General features: G+C 46.2%; 2 protein-coding genes across 17 annotated transcripts in view; one reads left to right on the plus strand and one right to left on the minus strand.

The window, feature by feature from the left end:
- Positions 1–8724, minus strand: BTBD18 (BTB domain containing 18). Of its 4 annotated transcripts, none has more exons than XM_055547174.1 (6): positions 8633–8724; positions 8125–8267; positions 7846–7955; positions 7592–7709; positions 6793–6960; positions 1–2692 (listed from the first exon to the last, which is right to left on the minus strand). In XM_055547174.1, the coding sequence occupies exons 5-6, from the start codon at positions 6914–6916 to the stop codon at positions 633–635; spliced, it is 2184 nt and encodes a 727-aa protein (XP_055403149.1). In that variant the 5' UTR covers positions 6917–6960; positions 7592–7709; positions 7846–7955; positions 8125–8267; positions 8633–8724; the 3' UTR covers positions 1–632. The 4 variants fall into 4 exon arrangements, with proteins under 4 accessions (XP_055403149.1, XP_055403151.1, XP_055403148.1 ...); XM_055547176.1 differs by lacking the exon at positions 8633–8724 and having other exon boundaries at positions 1–167; positions 1029–2692; positions 8125–8626; XM_055547173.1 differs by lacking the exon at positions 8633–8724 and having other exon boundaries at positions 8125–8626.
- A 5106-nt stretch (positions 8725–13830) lies between these two features.
- CTNND1 (catenin delta 1) overlaps positions 13831–17007 on the plus strand; it is a 47866-nt gene continuing 44689 nt past the window's right edge. For 3 of the 13 annotated variants that reach the window (XM_055547202.1, XM_055547203.1, XM_055547205.1), the window contains exon 1: positions 13848–14944. The gene's annotated coding sequence lies outside the window, so the exon portion shown is untranslated. Of the gene's footprint in view, positions 14945–17007 lie in introns of all 13 variants that reach the window. The other 10 variants (XM_055547197.1, XM_055547195.1, XM_055547208.1 and 7 more) reach the window with 8 other exon arrangements.

Raw genomic sequence — 17007 nt, forward strand, 5'->3', positions numbered from 1 at the left:
TTTGAGTTTACATAAAGCCTGAGTCCTGAAGTAAATTTATTAATAGGGGAAGGGGTGCCCTAAGCCAGTCTTATGGGATTGGTCCTCCTGTTCCTCATAGCCTGAGGTCACCAATTAACTTGGGTCTCCTATGGTCCTTATTAGAGCATGAGAAACACTTGTAAAAACTATGGGGGAAAAGGAAATAAAAGGAACTATTTTTCTCACCTCACTTCTCAGAAGTGATGGTGCAGGACATCTTCCCAGCCCCGTGGAGCTTTTGGCTACACTTCCCATGCCGGCAGTGACTAATCATACATACCAGGTACTAGGGATTAGATGCCTGCTGATCGGGGAGACTGGCTTTGGCTGTCACCTATGACTCACTAGAGTTGGTGACCACAGAGTTTATTGTTTCACTTGTCACTAACTGGAAGACAAGATTATAAAAGAAGGGGATTCGAGTTCATAATCTTCTACCAATGGAATGACTTTTGCCTGGCTCCAAAAGCCTGGGGAGGGAAGGAGCGCTTCGGGCGTGCCTGCCTCTGGTGCTGAGAGCACAGGGATGCACGCTGGCCTGTCGGTGGCCTCCTCTTAGCCAGCGTGTCCCTCCCTCCCAGTCCCTGTGGCCCGCCCTCCCCGCTCTGCCACTACGTTAGTATATCTACCTCTGTTTCTGACTCTGAGGAAGGGTCAGGCCACACGGAGAGAATACCCATGGGTAGACTCCCCTCTGACAGTGAGTCTACATCAATCTCCTCTTCAGGGCTGGCAGGAAGTGGACCCACCCACTCAGAGTTGCCAGATCCCTCCTTGCCTGCCTCTGGAGCTGGGTATAATACCTCATCCATTGATAGGGACACTTCCAGGCCAGTGTCCACCCAGTTTGAACAGGGAGGCGAGAGGTCTCCATAGGACTTTTGGGGAAGGTGAAGGGAGTCCATTTGGAGAAGTTTGTCTCTCTGACCTTCCAGTGGCTGGGAGCTGCTAATTTCCAGCTCTGGAGTCCAAGAGCCTCCCACTGAAAACACCTCCCCCTCACTTACCTCGGAGGGTATGACAAGGGGGCTGAAGGGCTCAGCTGGCTCTTTGTTCTCAGAGGGCAGGACTAGGGGGCTGAAGGGCTCAGCTGGCCCTTTGTTCTCACCAAGAGGTTCCTTTTCCAGTCCTGTGAGCTCCCTGGGCCAGAGCTCCACATCCGGCAAACACCATTCTTCCCCTTCCATCCAGGTCTTGCCTGTTTCTGTCAGGTGGTAACTCGGGGTCCTGCAGCCCTCAGCCCGGGGACTCTCCAGAGACTCCATGGGCGGCTCCATGTCGGAGCCGCAGAGCATGAAATCCAGGATCTCCTCCAGCTCGCTGGTGGCGGCAGCACCGGTGATGCGGTACTCCTCAGCTTCGCAGGGCTGCCCAAGCAGGGCTGGGTTGAACGTGTAGGACTCTCTGCAGTCCATGTCCAGTCCAGGTTCCTTCCCTACCAGCTCTGGGCTGGACCCAAACTCGGACTTCTCCACCGGGTGGTGTGGGGAGCGGCCGGCCGAGAGCAAAACGTCTTGTAGCCCGGAGCACATGGGTGAGTCCTCACACAGGTTTGTTCTCGCGGATGACAGGTCCTGCTCCTTACCTGAGGATGGCTGTGTCCCCAGAGGCTCTCCTGAGTCTTTGAGTTCTGGGATTTGAGGACTATCTTGAGAGATTCTGAGGGGAGGCTCCTGAACGACTTCCCAGCAGGTCCCGTTGACTATCTTGCGAAGCTTCACTCTCCCAACCTGCCCCTCCTCTGCAGAGTCCAGGTGAGGGGTCCTGGCTTCGGGGCTCCGCTTCTTGTTCCCAGCCGTCTTCCCAAGACCCGATGCACTTGGGCTGCTCCTGAGGGGACTAGCTCGCCCCATTTTCTGCTTGTCCTCTGGTGCTTCTTTATTTGTACTCTTCTGCCGCCACAGACGCCGGCCAGGGGCTGTGGGCACTGAGCTGGCTCCACTGAGGAGGCTGGCAGGCTTGGATGTGCAGACATCGGGAGATGGCTTTGAGCGGCTCAGCTTGATCTTTCTGGGCAGGAGTCGCTCATCTACGCAGGGGTACAAGCTGGGTGGGGAGAGTGCGACAGGACCGAGGGCAGGGTCACTCCTGTTCTCTTTGGGTGCCTGACTGTGGCTCGATGGTGAAGCACTTGATTCTTGTGGAGCTGGGCAGGCCCTGGCCTTCCTCTTGAGTAGGAGAGTGCCAGATGAGTTCTCCAGGTTCTGTTGGTGGTTCTTCTCTGGGGGCCCCTCCTCCGTCCCCAAGGACTTCAGTCTCGCTGCCTTGAGAGGACAGGGCGCCTGGGTGACAGGCAGGGGGGCTTGAGGCCGCCGGCTGGAAGCCACCACCCTGGCAGAGATTGGCGCGGGGCTGGGAGGCTGCAGGCACTCCCTGTTCAGCCTTCGACCCTGAGGGACCTTCACCAGCTTCCCACCCTCTAGCTGAAGGGATTCGAGCTCAGACACACGGAGCTGGCGGGCTGCGGAAAGCACGTCCTGGGCTTCTTCCCCAGATAGTTCCATCTCGGAGGTGTACAGGAAGTCCACCAGCTTCCTCAGGGTCCTGATCTTCAGGCCCCCGAGCTCAAGCACCACCTTCCGACCCTGGGCTGGCTTCTCCCGCTCCAGGCGCTCTGTGAAGAAGGGGCTGCAGGCTGACAGGATGCAGCAATGGGCTGGGACTGCCTCACCTGGAGGGAAACCCAAGTATTTATCTCAGGCCTACTGGCACACTCGTGGGTTAAACACAGACACTATACCTGAATGTGCTGTCCCTTCTGTTTCCCTCATGGAAGTTCAAGTAGGAGAAATTTGTTTCTTCTGCCTACCTGGAACATTCTGCCATTACCCAGCTAACTCAGTTTTTATCTTTACAGGTTTATTTTAGGCTTTCAGAAAGCCTTCCCCACCCCTCCTCCGCCATCCCGTCTGGGTTAGCTAGCTATCACAGCATTCAGCTATTTGCATTGGAATTGTCCATCTCCTTCACTAAACTTCTAAGCTCCAAGGACAGGAACGGTGTCTGTCTGACTCACTGAAGAATACCCACTACTTGACACAAGGTAGGGGATCAAACATTTGCTGAATAAATGTTTTTGACTCACCCAAGAGCTTAAAAATTTGTACAGAAGCTGCTTGTGATCTAATCAAAAGATCATGAGCTTTGGATATGGATAATCAGGATAATCAGGGAAGCTTGCTTCTCTGGTGGCTCAGACAGTAAGAAATCTGCCTGCAACGCAGGAGACCCAGGTTCCATCCCTGGGTCAGGAACATGCCCTGGAGGAGGGCATGGCTACTCACTCCAGGATTCTTGCCTGGAGAATTCCATGAACAGAGGAGCCTGGTGGGCTACAGTCCATGGGGTCGCAGAGAGTCGGACACGACTGAGTGACTTTCACTTTTCAGTCAGGGCTCAGTTCTCTCCTGAAATCTCTCCACTGCATGGTATCCACTGTCCTGAGCCACCTTCTCATTTTATGGGTACTTTCGGAGAAATTTTTCCCTTTCCCATGGCTTCCGTTAGCAAAGGCTTGCTGATGATTCCCAGATCCAACCCTGCCCAGATACCTCTTCTGAAATACTAAGCATTCCACAGCCTGCAAGACAACATGGATGTCCCACAAGTACCTCCAATGCAAGCTTTCTAGAAAGTAAACTCACCATTCCCCACACTCCAAAACTTCCTGATTTTTACTTCAAAATAAGAACACATTCATCCAATGGCCCAGGCCTGAAAACTAGAAGTCATATTTGATTCTTCCTTTTCTCTTACTCACTGCATCTAATCAAATATTAAGTTTTCTTCAAAAAAAAAAAAAAACAAACTAATAACTCTTGAGTCCTTACTATGTGCCAGGCACCTAAGGCTCTTACCAGAATTAATTTTAATCTTCACTGCAACCTTGTGAGGTAGTTGTTATTACAGATGAGTAAACCGTGGCATAGACTACTACTACTAAGTCACTTCAGTCGTGTCCGACTCTGTGTGACCCCATAGACGGCATAGTCTAGTAATGTGCAAAATTAGTTAGTTAAGCATACAGTCCCATCACTTCATGGCAAATAGATGGGGAAATGGTGCCTGACTTTACTTTTTTGGGCTCCAAAATCACTGCAGATGGTGACTGCAGCCATGAAATTAAAGGACGTTTACTCCTTGGAAGCAAAGTTATGACCAACCTAGAGAGCATATTAAAAAGCAGAGACATTACTTTATCAACAAAGGTCCATCTAGTCAAGGCTATGGTTTTTCCAGTAGTCATGTATGGATGTGAGAGTTGGACTGCAAAGAAAGCTTGAGTCTTTTGAACTATGGTGTTGGAGAAGACTCTTGAGAGTCCCTTGGACTGCAAGGAGATCCAACCAGTCCACCCTAAAGGAGATCAGTCCTGAGTGTTCATTAGAAGGACTGATGTTGAAGCTGAGACTCCAATACTTTGGCCACCTGATGTGAAGAGCTGACTCATTTGAAGAGACCCTGAGGCTGGCAAAAATTGAGGTCAGGAGGAGAAAGGGACAACAGAGGATGAGATGGTTGGATGGCATCACCAACTCAATGGACATGAGTTTGGGTGAACTCCGGGAGTTGGTGATGGACAGGGAGGCCTGGTGTGCTACGGTTCATGGGGTCGCAGAGTCGGATATGACTGAGCGACTGAACTGAACTGAAGGAGCAGGGACAAGATTTGAACCCAAGGCTACCTCAGCCTATGTTCTTAACTGCAGCAAATTTTGTAAATTCTTTTTGTTGCTGTTGTTCAGTCGCTAATTTGTGTCTGACTCTCTTAATCCCATGGACTGCAGCACATCAGGCTTCCCTGTCCTTCACTATCTCCTGGAGCTTGCTCAAACTCATGTCCATTGAGTCAGTGATGCCATCCAACCACCTCATCCTCTGTCGTTCCCTTCTCCTCCTGCCCTCAATCTTTCCCAGCATTAGGGTCTTTTCCGATGAGTCAGCTCTTTGCATCAGGTGGCCAAAGTATTGGAGTTTCAGCTTCAGCATCAGTCCTTCCAATGAATTCAGGGTTTATCTCCTTTAGCACTCACTGGTTTGATCTCCCTGATGTCCAAGGGACTCTCAAGAGTCTTCTCCAGCACCACAATTTGAAAGCATCAATTCTTCAGTACTCTGCCTTCTTTATGGTCCAACTTTCACATTCGTATACCTCTTTAATACTTATCTTTAATAGCTCATAAACCATATATTTCTTTTCTATTCTCAATGCCTTAGTTCAGGCCACAATTCTCTTTTTCCTGGATCCCAAAACGGCCTCCTATCTGGACTCAATAACAATCTAATAATTCCCCTCATTGCCTGAGTGCTATTTCTAAACAAGTTATGACCTTCTTCTTTAAAATCTACAAGTATAATTCCAGTGTTCTGAGGACAAGAGCATCTTCTTTGGTATAACACTTCAGACCTGCTAATTTCTTTAGCCACAGCTCTGATCAATACCCTTCTTACAGTCTGTGCTCTAGCCATAATGAACCACTTGCAAACCTCTGGCCCATACCTCTAAATCTCGGTACATGCTGTTTTCTCTGCCTGGGAAAATCCTTCCCCACTTCTTCCTACGTCTATTTGTTCTTCACAACTCATATAAGAGGTTATTTCCTCCAAGAAAATCTCCCTAACCCCATCTCCCAACCTCCTCAGGTCTGTGAAGTAGGTGCCTCTTTTGCACTCCTGTATCAGCCTATATCTACCCCAATATTATTTATTACACTGCCCCGTTATCTGAATGCACTGGTTACCGGAGTATCTCCCCCTATATGGTTTCCTTACAAGGATGGGCTTTATCTCCATATATACTATGTGCCCATGCTAGTACAGTATACTTTTTTGGTTTACTTTGAATAAAGGAATGAAACGCCACTCTTACTAAGAGAACCAACAGACAAGTCACTTAAATCACTGTCTCAATTTGCACATCTGTAGAACTGGAACCATACAACAACATTCTTTATATCACAAGGCTGTCGTAAAAATCAAGATGAGAAACTAAACTATACTGTATGTACTTGGTAAACTGGCGAGTGTTACACAATGTTGGTAATGAAGAAAGTGAGCTGCCAAGAGACGAAGTTACTTGCTTGGCAAGACAATAGGAACACAGGGCTTCCCTGGTGGCTCAGTGGTAAAAAACTTGCCAGCCAATGCAGGAGACACAGGTTCAGTCCCTGGTCTGGGAAGATCCCACATGCTGAGAAGCGAGTAAGCCCTACTATTAAGCCTGCGCTCTAGAGCCCAGGGCCCCGTCTACCGAAGCCCGCGCACTCGAGAGCCCATGCGCCGCAACGAGAAGCCACTGCAAGGAGCAGCCTGCGCACTGCGTGACGAGTCCCCGCTCAGCGCCACTAGAGAAAAGCCGGCGCAGCCATCAAGACCTAGCGCAGCCCAAAACGAGAAATAAAAAAGAAAGCAGAAAAGTACATAATAGGACCATTAATACTGACATTCTGCTTAGTACAACATTGAAAGTACCTAAGTGTTTCACGTATATCAAACTCAATCTTCACAATCATCCCACTACCGTATTATCCACATTTTATAGAATTTCTACACTTACGGAGCTTTATAATTAGTTCATTTTTTTTTTAAGAGGAGTATAATCTCACTTTCACTTTTGAGAAATGTACCCGTCCTAGAAAAAGCTCTTTACCAAAAAGGACTCAAAGGCAATCATTACACACTTTCCTGGTTTTGTCCTTCACTGCCTGGCCCTAAAATCATTTTCTCTTAGTCTATCGTGAGTTTTTAATTGAGTCCCTACTAGTCTCTTACCTTCTGCCTGCAGAAGGACATCACAGAACACACCACTCTTTTGCTGGTGATAAAGCTGCAGAAAAGCTAACCGGAGGAACCGGGGATTCCTGTACAGGATTTTGGGACTGGCAGGAGAGCACATGTTGATCTCTTAACAACCTTTCTGGGTTTTCGTGGATCAGATTCCTGTGGGTGAAATAACACCTTTCAGAGGCATGGTTATACCTAATTTTTTTCTTTTTATGTTTAAAATGACAGAGGAATTTTGAAAGTAAGAGACAAAAGCATGAATTGAGGAACCATAAATCCAGGGATTGTGCCCCCAAGTGTATCTTAAGAATATCCTAGTGGTTACAGGTGGGAGCTCATTGATAGCCTTAGATTTGAATCTCAGCTCTGTTACTTATTAGCTGAGCTATATAATTTCAGGCAAATGCTCTAACTTCTCTGAGTCTTACTTTTCTGATCTAGCTAGGAAATGAGAAGTATAACAGTCCTGTACTAACCTCATAAGGCTGTTTGAGAGATTTAATGAGTCAATTTCTACCAAACTGCTTAGCACTGTGAGTGCCTGGCACAGATCTAGCACTACACAAATGGAATTTTTGTTATCCTTAAACCTTCCTCATTCAAATTACCAGGGACTCAACTCCCATGGTGCTGACTACTCATATTCTTCCTGAGCACCACATTTCTGAGTTTCATGGGTATACTTCCCACATTTAACACATCTTAACAAAACACTTATTGAGTATTAAATGATCTCTAAGAAGTCACACACGCCTTATTTTCTCCAAGCTCACTCTATCACACTAACCAGCAGAGGGTGCACAGCAAAGAAGAGAAGCTGCTGGGCTTGGTGAGGTCTCCAACCGAAATAACAAGACTGCCACCCTTGGTTCATATGTTCTTGTCCAGAGGAAGCCTGTTTCCGCCTGGAAATTGGTACAGAATTTAGCCTTTAGGTTTGTCAGTCTGGTTAACTATCTGGCTAACAGTGAAGCAAGGATGATTATGCTCGATTCTATCCCTTCCCAACACAAGCTGGGGATTCGGACTCCGGCTTACTACCTTTCCAGTTTTCTGCACCGAGAGCCCCACACGCTGCACAGGTGGCGTTCCTTTCCCGGCATGCAGGTTTCAGTCAGGTGGCACTGGGGCTCCAAACGGCTCACGTCAAACTATCGGGAAAGAAACGAGCGGAAAAGGTAAATTAAGAAACCGTAGGTTCAATTCCATCCCAGCCAGAGACACGGAAGTGGAGGATGGCAGCGGTTGCAAGGGCCCAAACGTAGGCCCTGGGGGAGACTTCCCGACCCACCAGCACTGGGCCTCGCCCCCAGACCCAACCTGGAATAGCTCTGGGGGAGGAGATGCTCCTGCGGTCGTCTCGGTGCTTGGGTCCTCGATCCAGCCTGCCTTGCTTCCTCCCACACTCCAGCCTGGAGCGGGGAGGCTTAGCAAAGCTGCACAAAGTCCCGAGGTCTCCTTCCCTGTCCAGAACCAAAGGAATCGGGGTTGGCGGAGCGGGGAACGCAGGGCTTCAGGGAAGGCCCTGCAAAACGGGGCGCTCCGCAAGCTCCGGGCGCCCCGGGCCCAACTCCTTTGAAGAGAGACCTCTCGGCGCGAAGGTTTCTGGGAATGGAGTGTGGGGGGTCCCGGAGGCCCGAATCCAAAGCTAGCCCTCACTGTCGCCTCCGGCCGCACGGGCTTTGCAGCCGCCCCCACAATGCCCTCGTCCTGGCGCGGGCCCTGGCACACGCGTGCACCAGGGCGGTGGTGGTGGGGGGCGCAGACAGCGAAAGCCTGAGGCCACGCAGCCAGCACCACACACCTCGCGCGCACCACACGCACTCACGTCTCGGATCCGACGTGCTTCCTCCTCCTCCAGCCTCGCGGGTTGACGCCGAGAGAATACGTCATCCCGCATTGGCCAAGGCCCCTCAGACAGCCAATCACAGGGCGAGGGGCGCTTTGGGCGGGAAGCTAAGTCTCGAGGGACTTGGGGGCTGGGGGCAAGAGGGCTCCCAAGGTGAGAGACAGGGGGAAGGGCCCGCCGGGGAGGGATTCTGTAGGAAAATGGAAAAGAGGCTCCAAGGAGGTGGGAGGACACCTCCGGCTTCCCGTGGAGGAGGCTGCTAATGGCCTCGGTCCTGCTAAGAGCGCCCCAGACGTAATGGAGGCGAAGGCTTACGGATGGCGCCAGTCGCACCTGGTCCCACATGTCTCTCACACTAGGTGGCTCCTGAGGCCAGGAATGTTCTGGAACAAGGTTCCTGGGCTTACTCCTGATTTCAGGTTTGTCATAGACTCCACCCCAGACCCACATCTGGGAGACCTGATGACCCGAGGCGGGGGGCAGAACTCTCCATCCGGAGGGATCTCGAGTCTTGAGGTCTTTAGCGCACTTCCTGGTCGGAAACAAGCTGTTTTCAGGGGTGAGATCAAAAATTAAATGATCTAGAGATCACACATTTTGAGAGCACGCCAAGCCGCGTCGGAACCGCACAGCAGTTCTCTGCCCCGTGCGTGTTAGGACCCGGGTCCCGGCTTCAGGTAGCTGCCCGGTGTCGTCCTGCGCTGGACGGAGCCGGCCAGATCCCATGCCACCTGGGACAAAGTGTGGTGCAGTCACCCGGCCGGAGGCAGGAAGGACGGTACCTGAGACACGGGGAACCTGTCCAGGGACAAAGCGGAGAGGGCTGAATAGCACTGGGCGCTCAAGTGTGTCTTGATTGCTATCTTACATCTTTTCAAAAGGATCTGAGGTGGTTGAAATATGGGGCGGGGCATGGATTGCCAAGTCAGGTAATATTTTCCCTAGTTTGAGCTCCCTGCCCTTGAGATGGAGAAAGAAGCAGGGAACAGAACGACATTTGGGGTTGCTGTCAGACTTTGAAGAGGTAGCAGTTCGTCAAAGGACATAAAACTTAGCAGAAGGAGGACAGATTTTTAGATGCTGCCAGTGCGTCACACACACACACGCACGCGTGCACACACACGTGCTGCTGCTGCTGCTGCTAAGGCGCTTCAGTCGTGTCCGACTCTGTGCGACCCCATAGACGGCAGCCCACCAGGCTCTGCCGTCCCCGGGATTCTCCAGGCAAGAACGCTGGAGTGGGTTGCCATTTCCTTCTCCAGCACACACACATACACACACGCATACACACACGCACGAAAGCAAGCAAGGGAAAAAGACGGAATACTTGTTTGCAGCGTCTGTTACTGTGGAAATGGAGCCTTGACTCCTCAGGTGCAGCGCCGCCGTAGGTGAATCTATGGCGTTTGTCAAGAAAATATAAATACTGCATCCTCTCAGAAATATGTTGTTATCAGGACTAGACTAATTTTCAAGAGGTAGAGAGGACTCACTTCTTTTGTTTGTTTGTTTGTTTGAAATGCAACAACAGTTTAGTTAAATCTTGCGTTAGTCGACTTTATAAAGGGAATGAAATATGGCCATCCTACCCAAGGCTTCAAAAATGGCAAACTTAGGATGGTAATGTGTTGCCATCAGAGCAGAGAAAGAAATAAAAATGTTTTGTTTTCCTTTGTATGAGTAGACAGTGTTTTGTTTTTGTTTTTTTTTGGAGTTGGATTTTTAAAAATTTCTTCTCTTTGGCATTTATAGTTTTAGGCTGTTTTAGAAGTAAAGTCATCACAGCACAATGCTCTGCCCTATATAATAATTTTAGCATTTCTTTTTTAAGTACAGTTTTATTTCATAGTTCAGTTTATGATATCTTTTCTTTGTGTGTATGTGATGATGGTTGTGGGTGGAGAAGTTAAACTTTGAGAGTTGTAAAAATGAGTACTGAATGTAGTCTTCCATGCATTAAAAACAAAATGAAGAACAGAAAGAAAAAAGGAAAGGGGGAGAAAAGGCTCCAATAAAAACAGCCCTTTTTCTCTGAACACAGCCACTGATTTCTCTCCATTTTTACTGCTACTTCTGCAGTCAGCTCCATATCCCTGCAACTTGACTTTCAAACGGATTTCCTGCTTTCACTCTTCCCTCTACTTTAATCCATTTGTCACATAAGCAGCCAGACCTTTTCAAAATGTTGATTGGATTATGTCATTCTGCTGTTTAAAATTTCCACAGGCTTTCTTTCACCTAGAATAAAATCAAAACTCCTTTCTCTAACCTATAGATGCCTTTATACTCTGATTCCCACCTATACCTCCCTCATTTCTACCATATTCTGCTGGATCCAGTATATTTCAGCCCTTTGGCATTAGTAGTTACCATTGTTCATATTTTCTCAAGGTTGGCTGCTTCTTACCATTCAGGTTTCCCCTTAAATGTCACTTGTCCAGAGAGTTTGTCCCTGACATCCAATCTAGAACAAGCCACAAGTCCTTCTCATCAGTCTGTTTGATCTCTGCATAGTGTTCCATCTGACATCTTAATTGTTAACCTGCAATTTCCCCTGACCCAGCTAGAATGTAAACTTACTGAGAGCAGGGTACTTGTCTGTCTCATTATCCTTGACCTCTAGAAGGGCGCATGGCTTACAGTAGGTGTTCAAAATAACCCAAAAGGAACACGTCTTTTAATTTTATTTTCTATTCACTGAGTATAAACAGGTTTTCCCTCAGTGAGTGTTAATCCTTATGATTCTTTATTTGAAGATGGCTGTTTCAGATAAATTTAACAACTTTTCATCACTGAGTTAACTGTTTAAATTTGTATATAATTTTTTAAATTTATTTTTTATTGAAGGATAATTGCTTTACAGGATTTTGCTGTTTTCTGTCAAACCTCAAAAATTTGTATATAATTTTATTTTGAATGTTATCTACAAATTCATTAATGCTAAATGACTTGTCCAGGATTATTTAACTAGTAAGACAACAGACTTCATTTCATTATTCATGTGTTGCTAAATTTGATATACAAGGCTGAGCTCTGGGGATACACTAGAAAGAGAATTTTTAATGCCTTCATGGAGCTTATCTTCTTGTGGGGGAGACAGGAAAACGCACAGACACACATGCATGAAGGAAGGAAGTCAAAATATTTGCAATCTGTTAGTGATGGTGTGAAGAAAATGAGACTAATCCATCTCTAGAAAATCATAGCTTATTCTAGATAATGGCTCTCATCTAGGAACCAGTGAATCAACAAACTGGTTGATTTCTGGTGTTGTTTTCCTTTGACAATAATCTTTGGCTTTTAAACTTGCTGTACAGGACTAGGAATAGATGGACAGTAGAGGTAAAAGAGGGAGAAGACGATGGCACCCCACTCCAGTACTCTTGCCTAGAAAAATCCCATGGACGGAGGAGTGTGGTGGGCTGCAGTCCATGGGGTCGCGAAGAGTTGGCACGACTAAGCAGCTTCACTTTCACTTTTCACTTTCATGCATTGGAGAAGGAAATGGCAACCCACTCCAGTGTTCTTGCCTGGAGGATCCCAGGGACGGGGAAGCCTAGTGGGCTGCCGTCTATGGGGTCGCACAGAGTCCGACACGACTGAAGCAACTTAGCAGCAGCAGCAGAGGTAAACGATGTGATAAGGTAATTGGAAAAGATTCTTAAGCAATGAGAGTTAAAGGCTGTTTGTTTCTTTGTCAAATGTATTCATTTCCCATTCTAGTTTGTTTAAAGCCCATCAGACAGGTGCTGTGATGTCTGTTTGGTCTTCCAGCACTTCTGAGAGAAGTTCTTTTTGGCCACATTAGACCAAATGAGAGGGTCTATGAGTCTGTAGACCAAATACGAGGGGGTGGATAATGATCAGATAAACCTGAATGGAAGGGCACTTGCATGCTGAGGAGTGGAATTCCAGCTTAGATAGATAAGGAGGGTCAGATTATGGTGAATAAATGTTACTTTAATGTATTGGATGAATAAACATGGATCTTGAAAACAGATGAGGAGCTTGGCCTTTATCCTGACCACAGTGTAAGGTAATGGAAATAGCATGGGTTTGGAGTTAGACTGATAAGGGTTTACTCCTTAGCTGGTTGAACTCAGGCAAGTTTCTTAACCTTGCTGAGCCTTGATTTTCTCATCTGTAAAATGGTAGTAATACTGTCTCCATGGTGGTATTTTTGAAGTTAGGGATAATGAGTGCAAAGTGCCCTTACATGATGGATGCCTCATCATTGGTTGCTATTTTGGGGCAATGGTGAGCTATTGAAAATTTTTTGGCAGGGTAGATATTGATAATCATAACTTATTGAGTTTACACTGTATGCCATGTATTATTTTAAGAACTTTATATGTATTTTAATTCTCTCAACAGTCCTATGAGAGAGATATAGTTATTATCTCCATTTATAGTTAAGAAACTGAGTCACAGGGAAATTATATAACTTTTCCAGGGTTGCACAGTGTGTAGCATGTGTGTGCTGCTTGCTCAGTCGTGTCCAACTCTTTGTGACCCCATGGACTGTAGCCCGCCCCAGGCTCCTCTGCCCACGGGATTCTCCAGGCAAGAATACTGGAGTGGGGTGCCATTTCCTTCTCCAGGAGATTTTCCTCAACCCATTCTCCTGAGTCTCTTGCGTCGGCAGGCAGATTCTTTACCACTGAGCCACCTGGAGAGCTGCAAAGTATGCAGCACATTTATTTACTTGATTAGGTATACTTAGGAGAAACTGTTGAAGCCAGTCAGCCTTACTGCAGAACCTATGCTCTTAACCACTATTTTAAATTATGAAAACTTTATGAAGATTCATTTGGTAGCAGTCTTCAGATTTTTAGATTTTTCAGTAAGAAAGAAAAAGAAAATTTTCAGTTCATCATTATCATTTTCATATAGTTAATGACCATAATATAATAGTCTTTGTAAGCATAAAAAATTTTCAATCTCTGCCCTTCATGGCCTAATAGTCTAAGAACATATTAAAGATAACTCTTAATGAGAAAAAGAATACCTGTTATAATCCTTTATTTAGGTCAAGCGTAAAGAGAATGTATGAACTAGACCTTCTTAAGCCCAAACTTCACAAATGAATTGAATTTTCTTAATGTGAGAGTTTCTTTTCCTTGCACGTGCTGTTGTCTCCAAATATATCACTTGTTTATGGGATATCATTTACTACGCCCCTCAAGCCCACGTTATTTTGATTTGGGGCAAATGAGCAGACTGATTTTCTTCAACAGCCTAGTGGATTCAGCTTCCTTCTAGTTGAAAGTATGTGTGTGTGTGAAAGTAGCTCAGCTGTGTCCAGCCCTTTGCGACCCCATGGATACACAGTCCATGGAATTCTCCAGGCCAGAATACTGGAGTGGGTAGCCTTTCCCTTCTTCAGGGGATCTTCCCAACCCAGGGATCAAACCCAGGTCTCCCGCATTACAGCCGGATTCCTTACCAGCTGAGCCACCAGGGAAGCCCAGTTGAAAGTATAGACACTAAGAATGTTAAGTCGAAGTACTTGTTTTTCTAATTAACTCTAATGCATTTAAACCAAAATAAAATTGAGAATTCACCTCAGATATCCCCTACTACCCCAGTCAACACACTGTAGCCCTATTTCTAGTGTTTCTTGCTCCTTCCCTTCCTATCTTCCTGTGGGAAATGCTCTGGGGTAGAAAGCAACAAACCAAATAACAGCAGGCAAATAAAATCAGCTTTTTTTCTTCCCTACCCGGAAAGGAAGGAGGGAGCAAGAACTCCACCATCAAAGAGAACCGTGGTTCTTAGGCATGCCATTCTAGAAAGCCCTTGTTCCTTCAGCCCCCTTCCCCGACTCCTCCCAGCTCTGCAGTAATTCCTTAGAGATTATATAGTCTCCACTTTAAATATAAATATATATATAAAACTTGCCCCTGTCTCTTTTTCTCCTCCTCTTGCTTTTTTCCCCTGTTTCCTATAATAAAGTTTCCCATTGGATAACATCCGCTCCCTGATGTATGCCTCGCTCCTATTGGAAGTTCTCAGGGGCTGACGTCACTTAGGAAAGCGAGGGGGCAGGGCGCCCAGATCGGCTTGTCACCACCCAGGCTCCCTAGCCTTTGGCTGGGTGCAACTTCCATTTTAGGCGTTGGATCTGAGCGAAAAAAAAGGGGAGAGAGAGAAAGAAGAGCAGGAAAGATCCTGAAAGGAGGAAGAGGTGGCGAAAAAGCAACTACCTTGCTGGATTTGCCTTTCTCAGCACATTGACGGAGCCTTGGTTTTCTCTCTTAAAGAAGTGGTTTTCCGAAGTCCACGTTTGAGGTGTGTGCCTTTTTAAAAAATATGTGTATAGACGGGTAAAGCAGGATAAGCCAAGTTGAATTTTTGTCTTATGGTAACCGAGGGAATTTGAAAACGAGACGGTCTGTTATGCTGACGGGTGACTTTTAAACAATTGTTAATTTTTTCTTTCTGCTTATTTGGGGGAATTTTGGTATTTTATCGTATTTAAAGCAAAGGAAGATATTCAAGACCCAGAAACAAACTTCTAGGTCTGATATAGCGAGATGAATAGATTCAGAGGGGTGAGAGCTGTTCCATAAATTTACATTTTGGTGTGGTCTTTGATTGTATGTGTTTTTTTCTAGGTTAGGTTAACAAACTTCTGTTTTCAGAGCCCAAACCAAAAGTTGGGTTTTTTTGGCATGTTGTGTGTGGGCTGGGAAAGGAATTTGTCCGGGTCGGAAGCTAGTTATACAGATGGTTCTTCATATGTTTAGAAGTTTTTTTTCTCTCTTTTATCATTAAATTTGTGAAAGTGGAAAGTTGCAGGGAGCTTTGCAGCTTAAATAGTGATATTTTTCCCCTGGAAAGTTTGAACGGCCCAGATCAGTTTCAGCCCTGCTGTTCCTGGGTGGATCCCTCTTTTACTTTTTCAGGTGTGGTGGGTGGGAGCCTCTTTCACCTTCTAGACTTAGCCTCCCTGCTTTGCCTTGTAAAAAAAAACAGATAGATCCTTGGTAACATGATTGCCATCCCCTTCCTTCTAAAACTACCTTTGATGGCAAAGATTTGTGGCGGTATTGTATGTTCAGTCTGCATGTACAATAATGTCTGGTGCCCGTGCTTAAAGGGATAAGGAACCTCTAGCCATGCCTTTTAGCTCACCTGAGTAAAGTAGCACACAAGAGACATTTTCAGCTTTGTGCTCTCTGAAAGAGGCTGGGATTAAAAAAGGTCAGGCTGAAACACTTAATACAGACTCTAGTGTTTAGGGTGCGTTTGCGAAAGAACAGGGGGAATTTTTATTTTTAAACAAATCTGAAAGTTGTTTTTTGGAGGTGCATTTTTGATTTGGTTAACTTGCTGTGAAATCAGAAATCTTTTAAGACCTGAAGGCCCATGGCTGTGCTTTCGTATCTTACGTTTAATCTTAAGATTTGTTTTTGTTTTGCACATACATTCTTGCAAAAATACTAGATAAGCATATAGCCGGCTCCTCGGTAGCTGAAAACTGGATGTTCCCTTCCTTCTGCCTTTGAAAATGCGAATCATCTGCAAAATTATAAGTGCAATAGACATTGCTCTAATTGTAGCAGGATGGTCCTTAATATGTAAGCTGCTATTAGATTTAAACTGGTATGTATCTATAATAATCCTCTGGTTTTGAACCCCCCCACCCCACGCCACCCCGCCCCTTAATTCTTTTTAGACTAGACCATTTTCTTGAATTTCTTTTCCAGGACAAGACTATTTCTTGAAAGATGATTTCATTCTTGTGAGGTTGTAGCTTCAGAGGAAACTGAACTTTGTCGCTTTTAATCTAATTTATGCAAGGGCTACAGTAAGATTTTAATGTCTGGATCATCTAATTATAGCAAGTGCAGTTAAAAAGAAAGAGAAAGGACAATGTGTATATTTTGCTGGGCTGTAGTTATATCATTTCCAAATTTTCGAATGCTCCCTTCAGCCTTGACTGCAGCCTAGGGGGGTTTCTTGGTGGATCTTTGGAGAATTGGTCGTGTTGCTGCCAGAGTGTCCGTTTCCCACTCAGCCTTTAGGGGGAGGGATGAGGGAGTCTGAGCGAGTACAAAGGCAGTTTGAAAACAGGTTCTGGGTGGCTGAGTGGTGGTGGTTTGGGTCCAGCTTTAAACACTGGGCTTTGTATCACTGCAGTGAGCATCCTGGTTGTAAAGCGTCCAGGACTATTTCCACGAACTGAGGCATTGTTTTGACTGGTGTGTGCTATTAGAGCCTTTTGAATGATAAGATGGAAGATTCATCTTTTACCTCACCTCTGCTAGTTCTTCCAGGAAATAGAGGAAGAGTGTGAATAAGTAAATCTTTTATTTTTTGTTTTGCTCCTCATTTTGGTTTGGGGGTAG

Source organism: Bubalus kerabau, chromosome 15 (assembly GCF_029407905.1).
Source record: "Bubalus kerabau isolate K-KA32 ecotype Philippines breed swamp buffalo chromosome 15, PCC_UOA_SB_1v2, whole genome shotgun sequence".
Taxonomy (NCBI): domain Eukaryota; kingdom Metazoa; phylum Chordata; class Mammalia; order Artiodactyla; family Bovidae; genus Bubalus; species Bubalus kerabau.

Bases quoted from the DNA above. Each gene is read 5' to 3' on its own strand.
- BTBD18 (XM_055547174.1), bottom strand. From the start codon at position 6,916: ATGTGCTCTCCTGCCAGTCCCAAAATCCTGTACAGGAATCCCCGGTTC. The intron at 2,693-6,792 runs GTAAGAGACTAG...GTTTCCCTCCAG, and splicing joins TGTCCTTCTGCAGGCAGAAG to GTGAGGCAGTCCCAGCCCAT.